This window comes from Aquarana catesbeiana, linkage group LG01 (genome assembly GCF_042186555.1).
Source record: "Aquarana catesbeiana isolate 2022-GZ linkage group LG01, ASM4218655v1, whole genome shotgun sequence".
Lineage (NCBI taxonomy): Eukaryota > Metazoa > Chordata > Amphibia > Anura > Ranidae > Aquarana > Aquarana catesbeiana.
In genome coordinates this window covers 15465384-15486938 of record NC_133324.1, presented here as the reverse complement: position 1 = coordinate 15486938, position 21555 = coordinate 15465384, and the positions used below count along the sequence as shown (strand labels likewise).

General features: G+C 45.7%; 1 protein-coding gene across 1 annotated transcript in view; it reads left to right on the top strand.

Moving 5' to 3' along the window:
• The window catches only part of LOC141124160 (chymotrypsinogen A-like), a 34678-nt gene extending 13451 nt beyond the window's left edge, over positions 1-21227 (top strand). Inside the window, exons 3-5 of the mRNA XM_073612240.1 lie at positions 11388-11532; positions 19077-19234; positions 21027-21227. Of these exons, the coding sequence (XP_073468341.1) occupies positions 11388-11532; positions 19077-19234; positions 21027-21161 (438 nt within the window). The 3' untranslated portion in view covers positions 21162-21227. The remainder of the gene's footprint in view (positions 1-11387; positions 11533-19076; positions 19235-21026) is intronic.
• The last annotated feature ends 328 nt before the right edge of the window (positions 21228-21555 follow it).

Sequence of the window (21555 nt, the reverse complement as noted above, 5' to 3'; positions counted from 1 at the left end):
GTGTATTGTGTATATATAAGCACCCCAGGTGTTGCATATATATATATATATATATATATATATATATATATATATATATACACTGTATTCAGTTTAGCTAGATCCATTCCTGTTATCTTCCTACTGACAGGCAGGCTTGTCTTGTTACAGTATTTACAGCTACCTGAAGAAAATTGCTGGTGTTCTTTTGATCCTATTAGTACCACAGTCAGGCAGCTAGACTATTTACAGTTAGTGTAGTGCGTCCTCCTCACAGTGTTCAGTTAAAGCTACAAGTTAGTTTAGTGTGACCTCTGCACAGTGTTCAGCTAAAACTACAAGTTAGTGTAGTGCACAGTGTTCAGCTAAAGCTACAAGTTAGGGTAGTGCGTCCTCCTCACAGTGTTCAGCTAAAGCTACAAGTTAGTGTAGTAAGACCTCTGCACAGTGTTCAGCTAAAGCTACAAGTTAGTGTAGTGCGTCCTGCTCACAGTGTTCAGCTAAAACTACAAGTTAGTGTAGTGCGACCTCTGCACAGTGTTCAGCTAAAACTACAAGTTAGTGTAGTGAGACCTCTGCACAGTGTTCAGCTAAAGCTACAAGTTAGTGTAGTGCGTCCTGCTCACAGTGTTCAGCTAAAACTACAAGTTAGTGTAGTGCGACCTCTGCACAGTGTTCAGCTAAAACTACAAGTTAGTGTAGTGAGACCTCTGCACAGTGTTCAGCTAAAGCTACAAGTTAGTGTAGTGCGTCCTGCTCACAGTGTTCAGCTAAAACTACAAGTTAGTGTAGTGAGACCTCTGCACAGTGTTCAGCTAAAGCTACAAGTTAATGTAGTGCGTCCTGCTCACAGTGTTCAGCTAAAACTACAAGTTAGTGTAGTGCGACTGTCATGTACCTGGTGGGTTTTGAGCCTGAAGTGCAGAGAGAGACCTCCCTTACAGCTCCCACTCCCATTCCTCTGGAATGGAGACAGAGGGCCCAGGAGTGAGGAGTTGTATGGGTGCCTGGCAGGATCAACAGTCACCAGAAGTTCAGGAGTGGTGGCACCCTCTGGAACCAGAAGCTGAAGAGGAGACTGGAGACTGGAATGCAGAATGGACCGGGAACCACAGCAGGTAAGTAGGCAGGAACTGAAGGGCTGGATAGGAACCGGGAACACACAGTAGATAGCAGACTGGAACACTGGACTGGAACCAGGAACAAGCAGTAGGTAGCAGACTGGAATGCTGAACTGGAACCAGGAACAAGCAGTAGGTATCAGACTGGAACGCTGGACTGGAACCAGGAACAAGCAGTAGGTAGCAGACTGGAACGCTGGACTGGAACCAGGAACAAGCAGCAGGTAACAGACTGGATACTGGAGCGCTGGACTGGAACCAGTAACAAGCAGCAGGTAACAGACTGGATACTGGAGCGCTGGACTGGAACCAAGAACAAGCAGCAGGTAACAGACTGGATACTGGAGCGCTAGGCTGGAACCAGGAACCAGGAACAAGCAGCAGGTAACAGACTGGATACTGGAGCGCTGGACTGGAACCATGAACAAGCAGCAGGTAACAGACTGGATACTGGTATCAGGCAGAGGGATGGTCAAGCCGGTGGTCGATATTGGGCGGACAGCAGAGGTACCAGGGATAACACAGAAGCTGTAGAGCAGACAGCGGGGATTGAGTGTGACAAGCCGGTTTAAATAGCCCGCCTGACACCAGCGGGAGTGCGCGCGCGTGCCCGTGCGTGACAGCACCCGTGAACGTGCGCGCATGCGCGGTAGAGCCCGCGACCGTGTCCCCGTGCCTCTGGATCGCTGATTACTGGCAGGATCTTCATGACATTGCCCCCCCAAGGGGCAGCCTCCAAATGCCCCTTTGGAGAAATTTCTCTGGATGGGACCTTTTAAAAGATTGCAACAGATCTTCAGCATGTTCAGGTTCCCAAGAATTTTCTTCTGGACCAAACCCCCTCCACTTTATCAGAAATTGATTTTGGTTACCTCTCTTCCTATGGTCCATGATAGCTTCCACCTCAAATTCCTCCTCCCCATCTACCAAAATTGGATCAGGAGGATCCGTACTTCGGCCTGGAAATGGATTAGTAATAGAGGGTCTGAGCAGAGACACATGAAATACTGGGTGAACCTTTAATGAGTCAGGGAGTTCAAGTTCGTATGCCACCTCATTAATTCTCCGTTTGACAGGGAATGGTCCAAGAAACTTGGGACTCAACTTCCTTGAGGGGCATGCCAGCTTGAGGTTTATTGTAGATAACCATACCTGGTCCCCGGGTGTAAGTAACAGCTCACCTCGCCTCTTTTTATCGAAGGTTGATTTATTATACTCCTGGGTCCTGGTCATGGTCTCCTGCAAAATTTGTTTATTGTAAGTGAAGAAATTCAATTTCTCTTGAACTGCGGGGACTGTAAACTCTGGAAGAGAATTGGGCAAAAATGAAGGATGGAAACCGTAATTTGCAAAAAATGGAGTCTGTTTGATAGCGGAATGAATAGAATTGTTGTAGGCGAATTCAGCCAATGGGAGCACAGAAATCCAATCACCTTGGGCAAAAGAAGACAGCTAAAATAGCAGCTAAACAGCGTAAATATTGTTCAAGAGTTTGGTTTGTTCTCTCTGTTTGCCCATTAGTCTGGGGATGATAAGCAGATGAAAATGAAAGCTCAATGTTCAGTGTCTTGCATAGAGACCTCCAGAATCGGGAGGTAAACTGTACCCCCCGATCTGAAACAATATTGACCGGTACCCCATGGAGCCTGATGACTTCCTTAATGAATGCCTGTGCCGTTTCTGTAGCTGAGGGAGTGCCCTTCATTGGGACAAAGTGGGCCATCTTTGACAGCCGGTCCACTATGACAAAAATCGAGGTGAAGCCCCCGGCCGGAGGTAATTCAACAATAAAGTCTATAGAGAGCATTTTCCATGGCCTATCTGGGACAGGCAATGGTTTTAGCAAACCCCATGCCTTGGTTCTGTACCCCTTGTTCCTAATACAGGTGGTGCAGGATTCTACAAATTTCTTACAATCCTCACGTAACTGAGGCCACCAGAAGGTATGCTGTACCAGATCAGTGGTCTTAGCTACGCCAAAATGCCCTGCCAGTACATGGTCATGACAGAGTTCTAGTACTGGAACTCGTAGCGTTTCAGGTACAAAAATCCTACTCTCGTGCCAAAGTAACCCATCCTTAACTTGGAGTTCTGGCCCAACGGAAGATCCCAATTCAGCGGAAGCCTGCTTAATCTGGGAAAGCAGGTTTCCCTGAAGCAAAAGAAAATTCCCCAGGGACAAAATGGTGTCCAGAGGGGAAACTTCTTGGGGCTTGTGAAACATCCTGGATAGGGCATCGGGTTTGGTATTTTTGGAGCCAGGGCGGTAAGTGATATGAAAAGAGAACCTGGAGAAAAAGAGAGCCCACCTGGCCTGACGTGGCTTCAACCTCTTTGCAGATCTCAAATACTCCAGGTTCTTATGATCTGTAAAAATTAAGACTGGGTGAGCGGCTCCTTCCAGCAGATAGCGCCACTCCTCTAACGCTGATTTGATTGCCAACAACTCTCTGTCACCTACATCATAATTTCTCTCTGCCGTGGACAGCTTACGAGAGAAGAAGGCCACAGGATATAACAGGGCCTTGGTTCCCTGTCTTTGGGACAACACTGCCCCCACCGTAATTTCAGATGCGTCCACCTCAAGTATGAACGGCAGAGAGGAATCTGGATGCTTTAGTACAGAGGCGGAAGTAAAAAGGCCCTTAAAGGTCTCAAAAGCCTTTTGGGCTTCAGCAGACCAGTGGAAGCGTGTTCCCTGTTTAGTTAACCGTGTGATGGGTGTAATGATGGCTGAGAACCCTTAATAAATTTACGGTAAAAAATTGGCGAATCCAACGAATCATTGGATTACCTTTTTGTCTGTAGGAACTGGCCAATCTAGGACTGCAGCGACCTTTTGAGGGTCCATCTTAATGCCTTTACTGGAAATGATTAACCCCAAAAATTGAATACTTTCCTTAACCATCACATTTCTCAGCCTTTGCATATAGGCCATGTTGTCGAAGCCGGCCCAACACACTTCTGACGTGCCTGCGGTGAGATTCAAGAGAACAAGAAAAAATTAATATGTCGTCTAAATAGACGATAACAAACAGATCTAGAAAGTCTCGTAAAACATCATTGATGAAATATTGAAATGTAGCAGGGGCATTGCACAGACCGAAAGGCATCACCAGGTACTCAAAATGTCCATAGCGGGTACGAAAGGCGGTCTTCCATTTGTCTCCGCCCCTAATACGAACTAGATTGTAGGCTCCGCGGAGGTCAAGTTTAGTAAATATGGTGGCCGTTCCAAGTCTTTGGAACAATTCTGGTACCAGAGGAAGAGGATAACGTTTTTTTACCGTGATCTTATTTAGTTCTCGGTAATCCACACATGGTCTGAGGGAATTATCCTTCTTCTGTACAAAGATGATGCCTGCACCTGCTGGAGACGTGGACAGACGAATGAAGCCCTTCTTTAGGTTCTCATCGATGTATTCCTTTAATGCCCCTTGTTCTACCTCAGTCAAAGGGAAAATTCTTCCAAAAGGAATCTCAGCATCGGGGGGTAACTCGATAGGACAGTCACAGGCCCCGTGAGGAGGTAAGACTTCTGCCCCCTGCTTGCTGAATACATCTAAGAAATCATGATAAGCTGCGGGCATGGAGAGATGTAGACTGGGATCTGTGTCTAGGCAGAGCAAGGTAGGGTTCTCCTGAACGTTCTGAATTCTGCAAGACTGTTGACAATATGAGGAGGAAAAGGTAACCTTACCTGTGGCCCAATTAATGTCAGGATTGTGAGCTTGTAACCAGGGCATGCCGAGGATTATGGGAAACAGGGGTGAAGCGATGATATCCAGGCGTAATAGTTCTTGATGAGAATTGAAAATAGAAACGGGTATCGGAACAGTCTCTTGGGTAACAGGTCCGGATTTGATGGCGGTTCCATCAGCTAGATGAATGGAAAGTCCATGGGCCTTAGGCAACAGGGGTATCTGGTATTTGGTAGCAAAAAGAGAGTCCATGAAACAGCTGCAAGCTCCAGAGTCAATAATGGCGGTTATTTGCAGAGTCTCTCCTGGAAGCTGTAACAGGATAGAGAGAGCAAGGTGAGTAGTATTCTTGGCCAGAGGTGCAACATAATCAGTGGACAGGGATAGGCACTTACGGAGCTTAAGAGGACATTTCCTGATGTAGTGCCCAGGTTCCCCGCAGTACAGGCACAAATTATTCATTCGACGACGTTGACGTTCCTCCTGGGTAAGAGAAGGCCGCAGGACCCCTAATTGCATAGGCTCAGGTGGGTTAAACGTGGAGGTGGGTGGTGTTGGTGACGTATGATGAAGAACCTTTGGGGTCACCCAGGTTGGGCGAGAAGATCCCATAGCTCTCTCAGTCCTACGCTCCCTTAAGCGTCGATCGATCTGAATGGCTAGATCGATCAAAGCATTCAAAGTTTGTGGCCTACCCACCCTGGCCAACTCATCCTTCAAAGAGTCAGAAAGTCCCATTCGAAACTGATAGCGGAGAGCCACATCATTCCAATTTGTGTCCGCACTCCACCTTCTGAATTCAGCCACATAGTCCTCTGCTGCCCTGCGACCCTGTTGAAGGGTGTGGAGAGCCGCCTCTGCAGTCACAGAGAGCTGGGGGTCATCGTATAACTGACACAGTGCGTCAAAGAAAGTGGAGAGGTTGGTCAGGGATACATTCTTTTGCTCCAAGAGGCGATGTGCCCAGGTTTGGGGGTCACCAGTAAGCAGAGAAATTACATAGCCCACCTTGGTGGCCTCCAGGGAAAAGGAACGTGGCTGAAGAGCAAAGAACAATTCACAGGAGTTGCGGAAGGCCCTGAATTTATGACGATCCCTGGAGAATCGTTCAGGTGTTGGGTTCTGGAGGGAGCATCACCACCGTTCAGAAAGGCCCAATTGAAGAAGCGGAAGCAGGAGGAACTCCCTGGACCCCAATGGGATTAGACAAAGTTAATACTCGTTCCTCCAGCTCCTCATCCTTGCTGCAGATTCTTGACTGCTTCAGTCAATCCTGCCAGTTGTGCACATAGTTCCTCCATGGGAGAGGTTCCCTGCTCAGGCTCAGACATGGCTGTCTGCTACTGTCACGTACCTGGTAGGTTTTGAGCCTGAAGTGCAGAGAGAGACCTCCCTTATAGCTCCCACTCCCGTTCCTCCGGAATGGAGACAGAGGGCCCAGGAGTGAGGAGTGGTATGGGTGCCTGGCAGGATCAACAGTCACCAGAAGTTCAGGAGTGGTGGCACCCTCTGGAACCAGAAGCTGAAGAGGAGACTGGAGACTGGAATGCAGAATGGACCGGGAACCAAAGCAGGTAAGTAGGCAGGATCTGAAGGGCTGGACAGGAACCGGGAACAAACAGTAGATAGCAGACTGGAATGCTGGACTGGAACCAGGAACAAGCAGCAGGTAGCAGACTGGAACGCTGGACTGGAACCAGGAACAAGCAGTAGGTAGCAGACTGGAACGCTGGACTGGAACCAGGAGCAAGCAGTAGGTAGCAGACTGGAACGCTGGACTGGAACCAGGAACAAGCAGCAGGTAAAAGACTGGATACTGGAGCACTGGACTGGAACCAGGAACAAGCAGCAGGTAACAGACTGGATACTAGAGCGCTGGACTGGAAAAAGGAACAAGCAGCAGGTAACAGACTGGATACTGGAGTGCTGGACTGGAACCAGGAACAAGCAGCAGGTAACAGACTGGATACTGGAGCGCTGGACTGGAACCATGAACAAGCAGCAGGTAACAGACTGGATACTGGTATCAGGCAGAGGGATGGTCAAACAAGCCGGTGGTCGGTATTGGGCAGACAGCAGAGGTACCAGGGATAACACTGGAAGAATGGTCAGGCAAGCCAAGGGGGTCCGGTGCAGGCGGATAGCAGGATGGTCTAACAGGAAGCCGGGTCAGATAACAGAATATACAGATCAGGTTTAGGCACACAGAATGCTGTAGAGCAGACAGCGGGGATTGAGTGTGACAAGCCAGTTTAAATAGCCCGCCTGACACCAGCGGGAGTGCGCGCGCGCGTGCCCATGCGTGACAGCACCCGTGAACGCACGCGCATGCACGGTAGAGCCCGTGGCCGTGTTCCTGTGCATCTGGATCGCCGATTACTGGCAGGATCTTCATGACAGCGACCTCTGCACAGTGTTCAGCTAAAACTACAAGTTAGTGTAGTGAGACCTCTGCACAGTGTTCAGCTAAAGCTACAAGTTAGTGTAGCGCGTCCTGCTCACAGTGTTCAGCTAAAACTACAAGTTAGTGTAGTGAGACCTCTGCACAGTGTTCAGCTAAAGCTACAAGTTAGTGTAGTGAGACCTCTGCACAGTGTTCAGCTAAAGCTACAAGTTAGTGTAGTGCGTCCTCCTCACAGTGTTCAGCTAAACCTACAAGTTATTTTTTTGCGAGCTCTGCACAGTGTTCACCTAAAGCTACCTGTAGAAGGTTGGTGGTGTTTTCCTGATCCTATCACTACCGCAGGCAGTTAAATAAGCTACAAGTTAGTTTTTTGCGAGCTATGCACAGTGTTCAGCTAAAGCTACCTGTAGAAGGTTGGTGGTGTTCTCATACTACAGGCAGGCAGTTGATTTTGCTAGCTGCAGTATCAGTACATATATATATATATATATATATCCCAGCTTAGTGCAGCTACAGGCCATTAATATGTTTGGAAGGCCAACAAGGAGAGGCAGATAGTCACAACCCAATAAAAGAGGGCAAGCAGGCTCTGTGCCTAGAGTCAACAGTGCTGGTCGTGGAGACGGTGCATCCTCAACAGCACGTGGCCGTGAGACACGCTTGGCCTTTTTTTCGGCAGCTGGCCATGTTGAGCTGCAACATGCGGAAGACTTGGTCGAGTGGATGACCAAGCCGTCCTCATCCTCCTCATCCTCTCTCACCCATGCTCAGGGTACTTTGTCTGGCATAGCAGCGGCCTCTTCCCTCGGCTCAATGTCATCAGTGACTCCTTCCCTAGCCCCACCATGTCCTCCTGAGGAGTCCCTCGAACTGTTTGACCACAGTGTTGGGTACATGCTCCAGGAGGATTCCCATCGTTTGGAAGGCTCTGATGATGATACTGAGCTAGATGAAGGCAGTAACGTGAGCACGGACAGAGGGGGTGCCCAAGAAGGACAGCAATCTGGCAGTCATGCTCCCCATGCTGCAGCAGCATACTGCCATGTTTGCTCCAGTGATGAGGAGGGAGGGGATGATGAGGTCACTGACTCAACGTGGGTGCCTAATAGGAGAGAGGAGGAGGAGGAGGAGGAGGAGGAGGCGGCACATCACCAACGAGGCAGGATGCTCTCCAGGGGCCAGCCTAAGGCAGCACACTGACTGCATCACACCCAGCTCATCCCTAGTAGGGATGTACTATGAGAGTATAAAGAGGAAATTAATTTCTCAAGTGCCATCCTTTGGGCCCCTTTTTCCAATTTCATGTTAATAGAAGTTTGGTGAGCGTTGATTCGCACTTTTTTGTTAAGTTATTTTTATTTGGATGGTAGATAGCATCCCTAATTTAATTTCTGTTGTTTTTTTCTGCACATTAAAAAAAAAATGTGTAGAGTTATACTTGGCTATGTGTTTTTCTTCAAATGGCAGTTACATTAAAAACAACACAATGGAAAATTAACAAGGGACACCAACGTAGTTGTATCTTTGATCTTAAAAACTCAGGGATAATAGTGTTGTGGTAACTTCCCCAAAAAATCAAACAATCACCATAATATTAATATTGTTTATATCACTACAAAAAAAATGCCTTTTAAAATACGTTTGGCATAACTACATCAGTATCACCAGCAAAGCAGCTTCATTATTATCTCATTAAAGAAGATGGGAATGTGCTCTGCATTTCGACATTTCATCAATTGCCATGTCACAAATGTTAATTCTAGATTACGAATGGTAGTTTACAAGACCGTCCGCTTCTGGGTCGTTCCTTCCGATCATGCGTGTTTGTACTTTTGACTTTTGTGTGACAATTTCTGTACTGACCATCTGAAAATCAGATGTTGGAGTTCACATCTGACAAAAATTTTATAGTCTGCACATCCAGATTTTGTCTGACGAAAAAGTGAAATCGGCTGTCGAAAGCACCGATCCGAAAATCCGCAGACAGCTCGTGAAAATGTCCAAACTGGGCCCAAAGTGTAATATATATATATATATATATATATATATATATATATATATATATATATATATATATATATATATATTTATATATATATATATATGTATATTAAAATATTTTGTGTGGACACCATTATTTTCCAGCACTGCCTTAACCCTCTTGGCATGGAGTTCACCAGAGCTTCACAGGTATTGCCAATCCTCATCCAATCCTCCATGATGACATCAAGGAGCTGGTGGATGTTAGAGACCTTATCTTGAAATACTGCTCTGCGACCCAGTCTCCAAAGGGAGGTGATCTTGCTTTGCTTCAGTATGTTACAGTACATGTTGGCATTCATGGTTCCCTCAATGGATTGTAGCTCCCCAGTGGCAGTAGCCCCAGACCATGACACTCCCACCACCATGCTTGACTGTAGGCAAGACACTTGTCTTTATACTCCTCACCTGGTTGCCGCCACACACGCTTCACACCATCTGAACCAAATACGTTTATCTTGGTCTCATCTGACCACAGGACATGGTTCCAGTAATCCATGTCCTTAGTCTGCTTGTCTTCAGCAAACTGTTTGCGGGCTTTCTTGTGCATCATCTTTAGAAGAGACTTCCTTCTGGGAGGACAGCCATCCAGACCAATTTGATACAGTGTGCGGCGTATGGTCTGAGCACTGACAGGCTGACCCCCCACCCCTTCAACCTCTGCAGCAATGCTGGCAGCACTCGTACGTCTATTTCCCAAAGACAACCTCTGGATATGACGCTGAGCACATGCACTCAACTTCTTTGGTTGATCATGGCGAAGACCTGTTCTGAGTGGAACCTGTCTTTTTAAACCACTGTATGGTCTTGACCACTGTACTGCAGCTCAGTTTCAGGGGCTTGAGTCAAATGACATTGGGGAGGAAAAATGGCTAATTGGGTCCAATTTTGACATTTTCACTTAGGGGTGTATTCACTTTTGTTGCCAGCGGTTTAGACATTAATGGCTGTGTGTTGAGTTATTTTGAGGGGACAGCAAATTTACACTGTTATACAAGCTGTACACTCATTACTTTACATTGTAGCAAAGTGTCATTTCTTTAGTGTTGTCACATGAAAAGATAGAAGAAAATATTTACAAAAAATGTAAGGGGTGTACCCACTTTTGTGAGATACTGTATGTATCATTGTACTCCTCATATTACAACCCCCTGCCAGCACAATGGTGATATCTCTGACTGATATTTTTGTAACATTTATAGTTCATTTCCATCGTGTTTATGTCTGCCACCATACCAAGGACTGCTCTCAATATTTTGCTCACTTGACGCCAGTGGCGGCCCGTCCATTTCAGGCGCCGCCCCCCCATCCATGCATCCGGCCCTATGATATACATACAGGGCTCCAGGCACATGGATTCTAATGGTGGGGGTGTGGTTTTTTTGAAGCGCGTGATTAGAGCCAGAGGCTCTAATTGGCTTAAAAAATGGTGGGCTCAGCACCCCAATCCCATCCAGCTGTGTGACAACAGTGAATAAATATTCGCTATTGCCACACTGATTTTCCTCCCAGGCCAATCAGGAGGGGGGTCTTGAGACCTGTCACCTGTTCGGCTGAAAAGACAGGTGATCCTAGTGAACGTCTAGGAGGAGGAGGGAGGAGCCGCATGGTGTAAGTCGCTGAAGCTGAGGAGGAGAGGATACAGAAGTCGCTGCCCACAACTTACCCGCTGCCCGTAGGAGTCCGCAACCCACCCATAGGAGTCCGCAACCCGGCTGACACCTAGATTGGGTAAGTGCCAGGGGAGGGGGGTGCCATTGATCGACCATCCCCCCCCCAAAAAAAACACCAACTGCCACTGCTTGTCACTCATTTACACGTGTTCCTATTTCCTTTTCCCACATACCAATGAATTGAGGTATTTCAGTTCCCCCCATCTCTGTTATTATCTAATATTTTCAGGCCCGTGCTTTACATAATTAACTGATTACACAGTTTTCCCATTGAATTTAGTTATTTTCCCGACCTGATTGGTTGCGGTAGTGTTTCTACAAAGTGCTTTAACTGTAAATACCTCTATTCGTTCAGTATCATTAAATTGTTTTTGTGTTTTAATTCCTCATATGGACAAATCTTTCCTCTTTTCATTATGTCTTTTAAAATATTTAAAATTTAAAATAATTCTTAACAAAACTTTTTTAGGTCCCTAAGATCAGTATTATTGAGCTGTCTGGTCCCATCACCTTACCTCAAGAGGAGTCCCCAGTTTGTCTTGCCTCTAGCTCTGATGTCTTTAAGATTGGAGAGAACTGCATCACCACCAACTTGACATATACCTGTGATTCCAGTAAGGGAATTTGATATCCTGCAAAAAAACTATTAACCTATTGTAGCGCTACCCCCGGAGGAGCTGCTTAATGTATGTTTGGTTCTGTACTCTGCCTCTCAACCCCAAGAACAGTCCCAAGCCCTCTGGCACACCTACTTGATAATAGTGTGGAACCCAGCAATAGAGAGGAAACACAATAATGATAAACCATGAAGTATATTTACCGAGGCCCTGGGTTCCCTCACGTCACCAGCTGTGGTAGTAAATAGAGACTCAAACAATATCAATGAACCACTCAGAAATTTTTACTGAGATGAAAGATAAGCACAATATAAGGTATGAATGAACACAACTGATGTTTAACAGTAAAATATCACTTGACACTGATATGCAATGGTGTGCACCCTTATGATCTGAAAAAGGTCTATGTGGACAGGTACACAGAGAGACAAATATCCAACACCTTTAACACCTGTATTGGATATCTTTCCTCTGAGGCCTCAGCACACAAACCAACAAACAGTGCACAGCATATACATACAGTAACACAATGCAAATTTAAAGAATGCCTCACAAAATGGCTCCCCCAGGTTGTAATTCAATGATTAAGCTTAAATGTAGAGTAGTAAAGCATAAAAGAGAATGATGATGAATTGAACAATTAAATGTTCTTTTAATTCTGGATTTCTTCAGCTAGCCTGTTGTTTATACTGCAGTGTAATTTGTACTTTCTTTATCGTACATCACGGGACACAAAGCAGCCATAGTAATTGCTATGTTATTTATACGCCACCTATAGGTGAATGGACACTGGTACACTCAAAGACAGGAAGTCCCCTCTATATAACCCCTCCCATACAGGAAGTACCTCAGTTTTTTCACCAGTGTCTCAAGGTGTTATTCACGGTGGTTAAAGCGCTATGCTATGAACAGCTTGGTTGGAGAAATCCCTTACAGGATCAAGCGGCTACGCAATCGGATTCATTCAAGATGCCAGGAAAGGGCCAAAGTGAATGATACCTGAGCCTCGAGGAAGAAAAAGTGAGGTTTCCTGCCTGTAACGCTCCTCTTTTGAGGGCTGGACCCTGGGAATTCGGTGCCTTGGTCACATAACTAAACTAAAAGTTGTCCTGGCGGGGTGCTGTACAGGTCTAAGGGAGTGGCCCCCGGTATACAAAGGGGACCCAGTCCTTGAAGGTCTGTCATGACATGGCCCGCCATAATGGGTGAAGATTGGGTCTAGCTGTGTTTTCCAGCAGTATCCTGCAGTGGGAGTGGTAAGTCAAGAGGATCCTAAGGGATGCATAATGGTTTACGTGTGGACCTCTTATGAGTAAACGATGTCTTGCCTGTTGCCTGTACCACTAGAGGGTGTAAATTGTAACATACCTGATGTTTAACATTACCATGCTTCCCCTGTGTGTGCTCAGTGTCCGGCAACACTCCTGTGGAAAAGCATTGCCCTTTACTGAACTCTGTCACGGCTTCCAAAAGGCTTGGGGGATCACCCACCTCCTGTACACGGAGGTCGGCATCCCCCTGGTGATAGCCCCCTCCCCCCGAGCAGTCCTGATTGTGGGACCCAGTCATCCGTGCGCGCTTACAGGAATCTGCTTATTTAAATAAGCTGCCCGTGGACGCGTGCACGAGGGACCAGCGTGCATGTTATACACAGAGCAGGTGCAAGGCTCACTGCCTATAAAAAGGTTCACTCTTGAAAGAGTCTGGTGGCTGACAGTGGGACACAGAAGCATACAAGGGCATGTAAGCACTGTATAGGTGTTGGATACAGGCATTATTTAAAGGCATGTTTACTCAGCATCAGGCTGAGCAGTGATAGTGGCATATTTTATTGCTGGACTAATAGCTCGGCAGTAGATACATATTGTAAGTACCTCTGCCTTTTGTGGTTAGGACTATGTCTTCCCAAAAGAAAGCTGGTGGGAAGGCAGCAGGGAGGAGCGCAAAGGCGGCACTGTCGGGGTCTGAGGATCCTAGTCACGCTCCCTCAGTATTATCCTCCCCTGAAAGAACTGAAGCAGCTGGCCAGACTGAGCCATTTAGGCTATCAGGCATTGTTGATACTTGCAATATTTCAGCCTCTGCATATGTCACCAACAACGATTTGACTTCAGCATTAGCTGGTTTGGAAAGGAAAATAGCTGGTATGCTCGTGTCTTTCTCCCAGTCTGGGAAAAAACATGATAGGTCCCCTTCTGCTACCCCTGAGCTTCCAGTATTGGAACAGGAATGGGCAGATGATGGTGAATTACCATTAGGGGACCAGGAAGAAGGGCAGGCAGATGACTCTCCCTCTGAGGATCCAGTCTCAGAAGAACCCTTCTTAGCCTTGCAATCTCAGAAGTTGCTAGTACAATCCCTTACGAAGTTGGTCCATTCTGGATATAAGTTACCCCCAGTGGAGGCGGCTGAAGCCCCCTTTTCCTCTTTGGGCTCTTTAAAACCTCCACAGGGTTCACATGCTTTCCCTGTACACCCATTGCTGGAGCAGCTGATATATGCTGACTGGGATCAACCAGATAGATATTTTCTTCCTCCCAGAAGATTTTCTCTTCTTTATCCTATGGAGGAAAAGTTCACTAAATGTTTGCCAGCGGTGGACGCTGCTATCTCTTCTGTGAATAAGAGTCTAAATTGTCCAGTGGACAATGTCCAGGTGTTTAAGGATCCAGCTGATAAGAAGCTGGAATCTTTGCTTAAGGCCTCATTTGCTGTGGCCGGTGCAGCAGCACAGCCTGCAGTAGCAGCAAATGGCATTTGCCAATCCCTAAAAGACCAAATTAAGCAGGTTATTAAGAGTGTTCCTGCTCAAGGAAGAAACCCTGGGGGCAGAAGCCTGCAAAGCTGAGTCCCAAGGCCTCCTTATGAAGGGGCGCCCTGAGTGGGGGGAAGGCTTCTGCAGTTTTCAGGGGCTTGGCAGGAAGAGATTCAGGACAGATGGGTCATCTCCACGGTATCTCTAGGGTACAAACTAGAGTTTCGAGAGTTTCCACCATTTTGTTTTCTAAAATCGAATGTTCCCAAAGACCCAGTAAAAAGAAGGTCTAGACCGATTGATGTCTCAGGGTGTAATCATAGAGATTCCCTCAGAAGAGCAGGGCATGGGTTTTTACTCAAATCTCTTCACGGTGCCAAAACCGAATGGAGATGTCAGGCCCATTCTAGATCTCAAAGATTTAAATCAGTTTCTAAACATCTGCTCTCAATCCAGTCAGTTGTGTCCACCAAGCGGGGATGAGAATTTCTAGTGTCAATAGACATCAAGGATGCATATCTGCATGTGCCAATTTCCCTGCTCACCAGAAGTTTCTAAGATTCGGGGTAGAACAGCGCCACTTTCAGTTCCTAGGCTTACCCTTCGGGTTAGCTACCGCACCCTGGGTGTTTACAAAAGTTCTGGCCCCGGTACTAGCAAGACTAAGGGCCCAGGGTATAGCAATAATAGCATACCTAGAAGACCTGCTGCTGATAAATCAGTCAGTTGCACGGCTAGACCTTAATGTAGTATTTGGAAAACCTAGGTTGGATTCTCAACCTAGAGAAGTCAGCCTTCTGACCAGTAGGAAGGCTGGAGAACTTGGGTCTAGTTATAGACACAGCCCAAGAAATAATTTTTTTGCCTCAGGAAAAAGTCAGGGCTATAAAAGATCTGGTCCATGTGGTCAAAGAAAAGAAGGGTCCTTCTATTCGACTTTTCATTAGGTTGCTAGGGAAGATGGTGGCTTCATTTGAAGCGGTTCCCTATGCTCAATTCCATTCAAGACTGTTACAAAACAGTATTCTATCTGCTTACAACAAGAAAATCCAAGCCTTGGATTACCCTATGTATCTGGCCCCAAGGGTGCGCCAGAGTCTCAATTGGTGGCTGATAACCAAAATTTGCAGAAGGAAAAATCCTTAATGCCGGTAACCTGGAAGGTAGTAACGACGGATGCCAGCCTCTTGGGCTGGGGAGCAGTTCTAGAAAAGACCACTGTCCAAGGGAAGTGATCAGAGTCCGAAAGAGCCCTGCCCATCAACATCTTAGAGATTCGGGTGGCACCATGGCTCTAATGGCCTGGTCGTTCCTGTTACAGGGTTGTCCCATCAGGATACAATCTGACAATGCCACAACAGTGGCTTACATCATCCACCAAGGGGGCACCAGAAGTCATGCAGCCCAGAGGCAGGTAAACCATATTCTGGCTTGGGCAGAGGAACATGTACCTTGCCTATCTGCAGTTTTCATTCCCAGAATGGAGAATTGACAGGCGGATTTCTTAAGCCCCCAACAATTATTCCCGAGAGAATGGTCTCTCCATCCCAACATTTTTTCAGCCATTTGCCAAAAATGGGGGACCCCAGACATAGATCTGTTGGCATCCAGATTTAACAAGAAGTTGGACAAATTGTTAAATTGTTAAATGACAGATGCGTTAGTAACCCCTTGGGATCAATTTTTCACTGATTTATGCGTTCCCCCCAGTTCAGCTGCTGTTGTGGCTTCTATGCAGGATCAAAGAGGAAGGGAAGCCAGTGATACTAGTTGCCCCGGCATGGCACAAAAGATCCTGGTATGCAGAGATCATAAGGTTGGCAGTAGGGAAGCCGTGGACTCTTCCGTCCCGTCCGGACTTGCTTTCGCAAGGACCAGTATTCCATCCTGCCTTACAGTCGCTAAATTTAACGGTTTGGCGATTGAAGCCCACATTTTATAGAATTGGGGGCTTTCAGATTAAGTGGTAACTACCCTGATTAATGCAAGAAAGCCGGCCTCTAGGACCATTTACTATAGGGTCTGGAGGGCCTATGTTTCCTGGTGTGAAACCAAAAGATGGCATCCTTGGAAGTATGTCATAGGAAGAGTTCTTGCCTTCCTACAATTAGGAGTGGAAATGAAGCAAGCCTTGAGTACAATCAAGGATCAGATCTCGGCCTTGTCAGTGTTTTTCCAAAGGCCACTTTCTTCGCATTCTTTGATTCCGGCCTTTATACAAGGGGTAGCGCGTATAAATCCGCCATTTAGGTCACCCTTGTGCCCATGGGATTTGAATCTAGTTTTGTCGGCTTTACAAAGACAGCCCTTTGAGCCGATGCGCCATATTCCCTTGATCCTTTGGACAAGGAAATTGGTATTTTTGGTTGCGGTAACCTCCGCAAGAAGAGTTTCAGAATTGGTAGCTTTCTCTTGTAAAGAGCCATACTTAATTATTCATAAAGATAAGGTGGTGTTGCATCCTCACCCAACCTTTTTGCCTAAGATAGTATCCAGTTCATCTGAATCAAGATGTCTCCCTGCCTTCCTTTTTTCCAAAACCCAGCTCTGCGGAAGAGAAATTGATACACTCTCAATGTAGTGAGAGCAGTTAGGATCTATCTGAAAGTGACAACTCAGATACGGAAGACTGGCGCTTTGTTTGTGCTGCCGAAAGGGCCCAGGAAAGGGCAGGCAGCATTGAAATCAACTATTTCAAAGTGGATTTGTGAGGTTATAGTTCAGGCTTATGGTTTGAAAAGAAAGATTCCACCTTTTAAAGTTAGATAGATGTAAGGCTCCGGCAGGAATCCCTTCTGGTGTCTCTGTCCAGTGAAAATGTTGCTGCCACGCCACGCTGCAACTCCCGGGGGGACTGGAGTGCAGGTGGTCCCAGATGCTCTGAAGCGCGCTGACTGTAGTAGCGGTGCTGTCCTATGAGGCCCCTCTGAGGCGGGCGATCCGGCTCTCCGCTGTATAGGCCGCAGTCTCTCACTCCCTGTCACACACAGACCTCCTGCTGGTTCAGAATAGCGTCCAGAGAGCCAGATCTAGGCCTCATCCATCCCTCTTATAGTCTCTCCCAGCAGTCCTCTTGCCTCGGCAGTGCAGCCTGGGTAGTCTGGCCCCCCTCACCAGTCAGTTAGGCTGCTTTGTGCTGGGACTTCCTATTCCACAGTTCTTTGCTGCTCCTCCCTGCTGATTGGCTCCCAGTCTCTTCCAATAGGGAGGCTATAGAATAAGCAGTGCTGTGTGTCTGTGTGTGTGAGAAGAGAGGAAGGGGGGTGAAAAATCCCACACAACTGCTAGCAGGCATCTCTGTCCCTTGTGGATTATATCAATCTGGAGAGGTACCTGCTATTCCATTAAACCCCTCATATCTCATGTCTGGGGTCTCTTGCCATGCTGTGCCCGTTCTGACCCTATTATTGGCAAGACCCAGCTGGCGGTGTGTTTTTATTCCTTATTAATGTGTATATAGTGTATGAAATGGTTAAATACCTGCCTGTTTTATCATTTGCAGTTTGTGTACCATTGGGGGGTGGGGGGAGGGGAAATTATTTTTGAAAATTTCCCCCAAAATTTTGATTTCCTCATAACAAAATGTATTTCCCCTCACTTTTGATGATGTCACTCTTAAAGTCGTACAGTATTAAACCCCAAACCAAAAATGTAATATATTGCACCTTACCAATTTTTAGATGTGATGGCTGCATTTGTTTTCTTTTTTAGGCTTTTTTCCCCTCTGTTTTCACCTGGTGATCTGGCCAGTAACACACCTCCTCTATTAGAGCACCCCCCACTCTGGATGAAGGAGAACATGGGGCACCTTTGGACATCCGAATTGTCTGTCTGGGGGGAGGGGAGTGTTAGATGGACAAGCATATTTTAATAGGCTTACAAATTTAGGCCAAACTCCAAACTTCTGCTGTGTTTCTCTAGCCAAAACCTTTGTATTTATTTCTTTAATAAACACTTTCTGTGTCTTATTGGCAAGCTTTCCACTCACTTCCTGTTAGACACAAAAGGAAGAGAGGAATTATTTCCAAAGTAAAGGAATTCCTTCTTGGGAAGTTGTCATGCCAGATTGGGTGTCCCAGTATGGACAGTCCCCTCACCACCTGTTCAGTAACCAAATGTTGGCTTTCTCACCACGATCCATCCAAATTCTCTTGGTGGCCTGCTGTAATGGTAGGCTTGTGGAAAATGCCTTTTATTAAAGTGGGACCTTCATAGACCTGTGATGGTCACTCTGTGGTACAGCTCCTCATTTTCATGCTTACATATTATAAAAGATACTCCTTTTTTTTTCAAACTTCATTGACTCACGGAGGCCTAGCAATTAAGACTGAAATAATAATTGTCTTTGGCTGCACTCCACCTTATTTTCTCCAGCTCTGTAAAATTTGACTCGAAAAGTTTGAATGTAAATACGGTGAAACATATAGAGATTGGTGGAGAAAAAACAAAACAGAAATGCTGCACCTCCATTGCCTAGATTGGTCCATTCCATTTTCTATTTGATGTGAGGAATTTATTTTTACCTTGGTAAAAAAATTGGTGCCCCTTGATTTGGAGTTTGAAAAACGTATATTTCTGGCAATAATGGGACAAAATATCAGCCTGGTATGAATAAGGGTCACCATGATGTAACCTATGGTTGGCTGTAAAGAAAGAAATGTCTAAAGCTAATACATGTTAGATGTGACTCCATCAGACTGTTGTTGGGTTGTAATGCCACACTGAATGGTGGTGATAATGTTGTCATGTTAATCTCTCCTTTTTCTCTCAACAAAACGTACTTCAGCTAACAATCAGCAGGTGGCTGCTCAAAAGTCAACAGAAGCCACTTCAGATAACCGTCGGCAGGTGACTGTTCCTATCCTGACCAACGATGAGTGCCAGAAATATTGGGGAACCAAGAGCCAGAAAAATGAGATCTGCACTGGTCTCGCCTCCTGCATGGTATGATGGCCTAAAGATTTATTATTGACCAGTGTTGGTTCTCTTTAGTTAGCTTGGGGAACAGGACAGTAGCTTCTGGATCGGACTATCTCTAGTTGGGTCTTTTATCAGAGTAGACCTGTTTGTAACCTCACAATCTCATATACAAGAGAATTATAATTTGTGTATAGGAGAATAAAGGATTAGGAATAAAACCAGTCCTACCGTAATTAGTGACAAGTGACCATTAAAGGATTTGCTCCACTATTGATATGCTGGATCTGGTCCTGTGTTCTGTTTAAAAATGTAAACGTGTGCAATGGGAATACTGACTTCTGTTTCATAGTGGGGATTACTGGCCACATAATCACTGTTGAAACTAACTGTTGGACTGTTTTAGACTCATTAAAGGCTCACTTGTAGGCAGGTGCAGTTTGTAGCCTTGCAGTTGGGGAGGAAGGCAAGAGGAACATAGTTCCTCTATGGTTTCCTGGGTTAGAGACAGCATTAGCAGTAGGGGGAGGTTCCTGATAAGGAGAGAAAGTGCAGGGTCGTAACTCTGCTGGACAACCTCCAGATTGGGCATGAGATGGCCAGGCCACATTCAAACCCTCTTCATGGATGCTGTCAGTTCAGCTAGAATCAGCTCTTTAATGCTGATGGTAACTAAGTGTACCTGGCTTGGCAGCCTTCCACTGGGTTTGTTGTGAACTGTTGCTATATTACTTCAATACAGGTTTGGCATTACACCTGAATGTGTGAATTATTTCTGCCGGACCACGCTGCACACCACCTACACACTTGTGATTACTAAAAGTACAAATCTGGGAAATTATGTCATCTGGTTGTCTACTAATCCATCCATTTAATAGCTGACCTCTTTATGTGGACGTGAGCTAGGAAAGGACCCAAACGACCCTCTAAATGTTAATTAACAGATAGTTCACTTGTCAGGGAATTGGTGATTAATGAATTGTTTGCACAGATTTCCCTGTGCTTTTGGCAAAAGGCATCAGTATTTGTCTCTCATCTCCCTGGGATCCCTGTTGGTTAATGGGGCTCAATTCATTGCATCGAGGGAGCTAAAATCAGTTACAAATGAAGCACCATTCCATTGGTTTTGAGGGCTTTTAGATACCTGCTAACACCTTAGAGCCTATTTAAAGAGACAATGGCATGGTGTCCATTGGGACACAGTGACAATTTCTTTCTAAAGGTCTGTCCCTGAATACCTGACACTCCCCAATGCTCCACGGTCAATCCTACCTCCATCACAGATGGCACTAAAATCCCAATTGCGGCTGGTATCAGACCAGACACAAAAGGGAGTGGTGATGTCACTCCCTCAATTGTGTGATGGAGTTAAGTCTAGTAATTGGATGCTATACCTATGCACTGTCCCATGTGCGGAGTTCAGACGTTCCTTCAATATCTGAAAGCACAATCATCACTGTGTGGTTAGTACATGTTGGTGACATCATGGTCATTGTTGGGGGTATATGATTTGCCAAGAGGTACATGATTTCCATTGGTGACTGAGCCCACCAAACTCCCACCAGTAACTGAAAGTTTTCCTTGACTTTAATCAATGCACTAACTGATCAAAATATGAAGCTAGACCCTCCACATCTGCTAAATTGATGTTGGGTGAGGAAGGAGGAGAATTTTCAGGTAGGAGCGATGTCCAGGTGTAAGTACATATTTCCATGGTTTCAAAGTTCTGTAAAAACTGCAGGCCAATAATGCATACAATATGTTCATTTAAATACTAATGGAAAACTTTCTTAGAACTTCTATTTTAACTCCTTTTCAGGTTGAATCTGGTGCAGGCCTTCTGTGTAAAAGGAACAGAAAATGGATCATGGCCGGTATTGCGTCCTCTTCCTGCTCTAAATCTAAGCCTGCCATGTTTACCCATATGTCCGCATTTAGAAGCTGGATAGATTAGACATTTCCTGATAACTAAATATGGTTTAATCCATGTCTGATAGTCAATAAAGTAACTTTGAATTGAGAGATGTCTGAATTTTCTTAATAGCGTTCATACATTCACAAAGTGAACAAAAACACATTCAACTAATTGGGTAAATGAAACATTTTAAGATGTTGGCTTTTTGTTGAGGTGGTGACCAGTATGTAAGTCTCTCACGTTCTTTTTGTTGTATTTAGTTGCCTTGTATTGGTTAGTAAATGATAGCTGAAGGGGGACACAAATGGGAACGGCCCAAATTTCTATTATGCAAGAACAACAAATGGGCCACACTCTCCCTTGTAAGAGTATGTTTGTAGAGTATATACTATTAAAAGAGAAGTATGGCCAAAACCTTTTTGGCTATACTTCT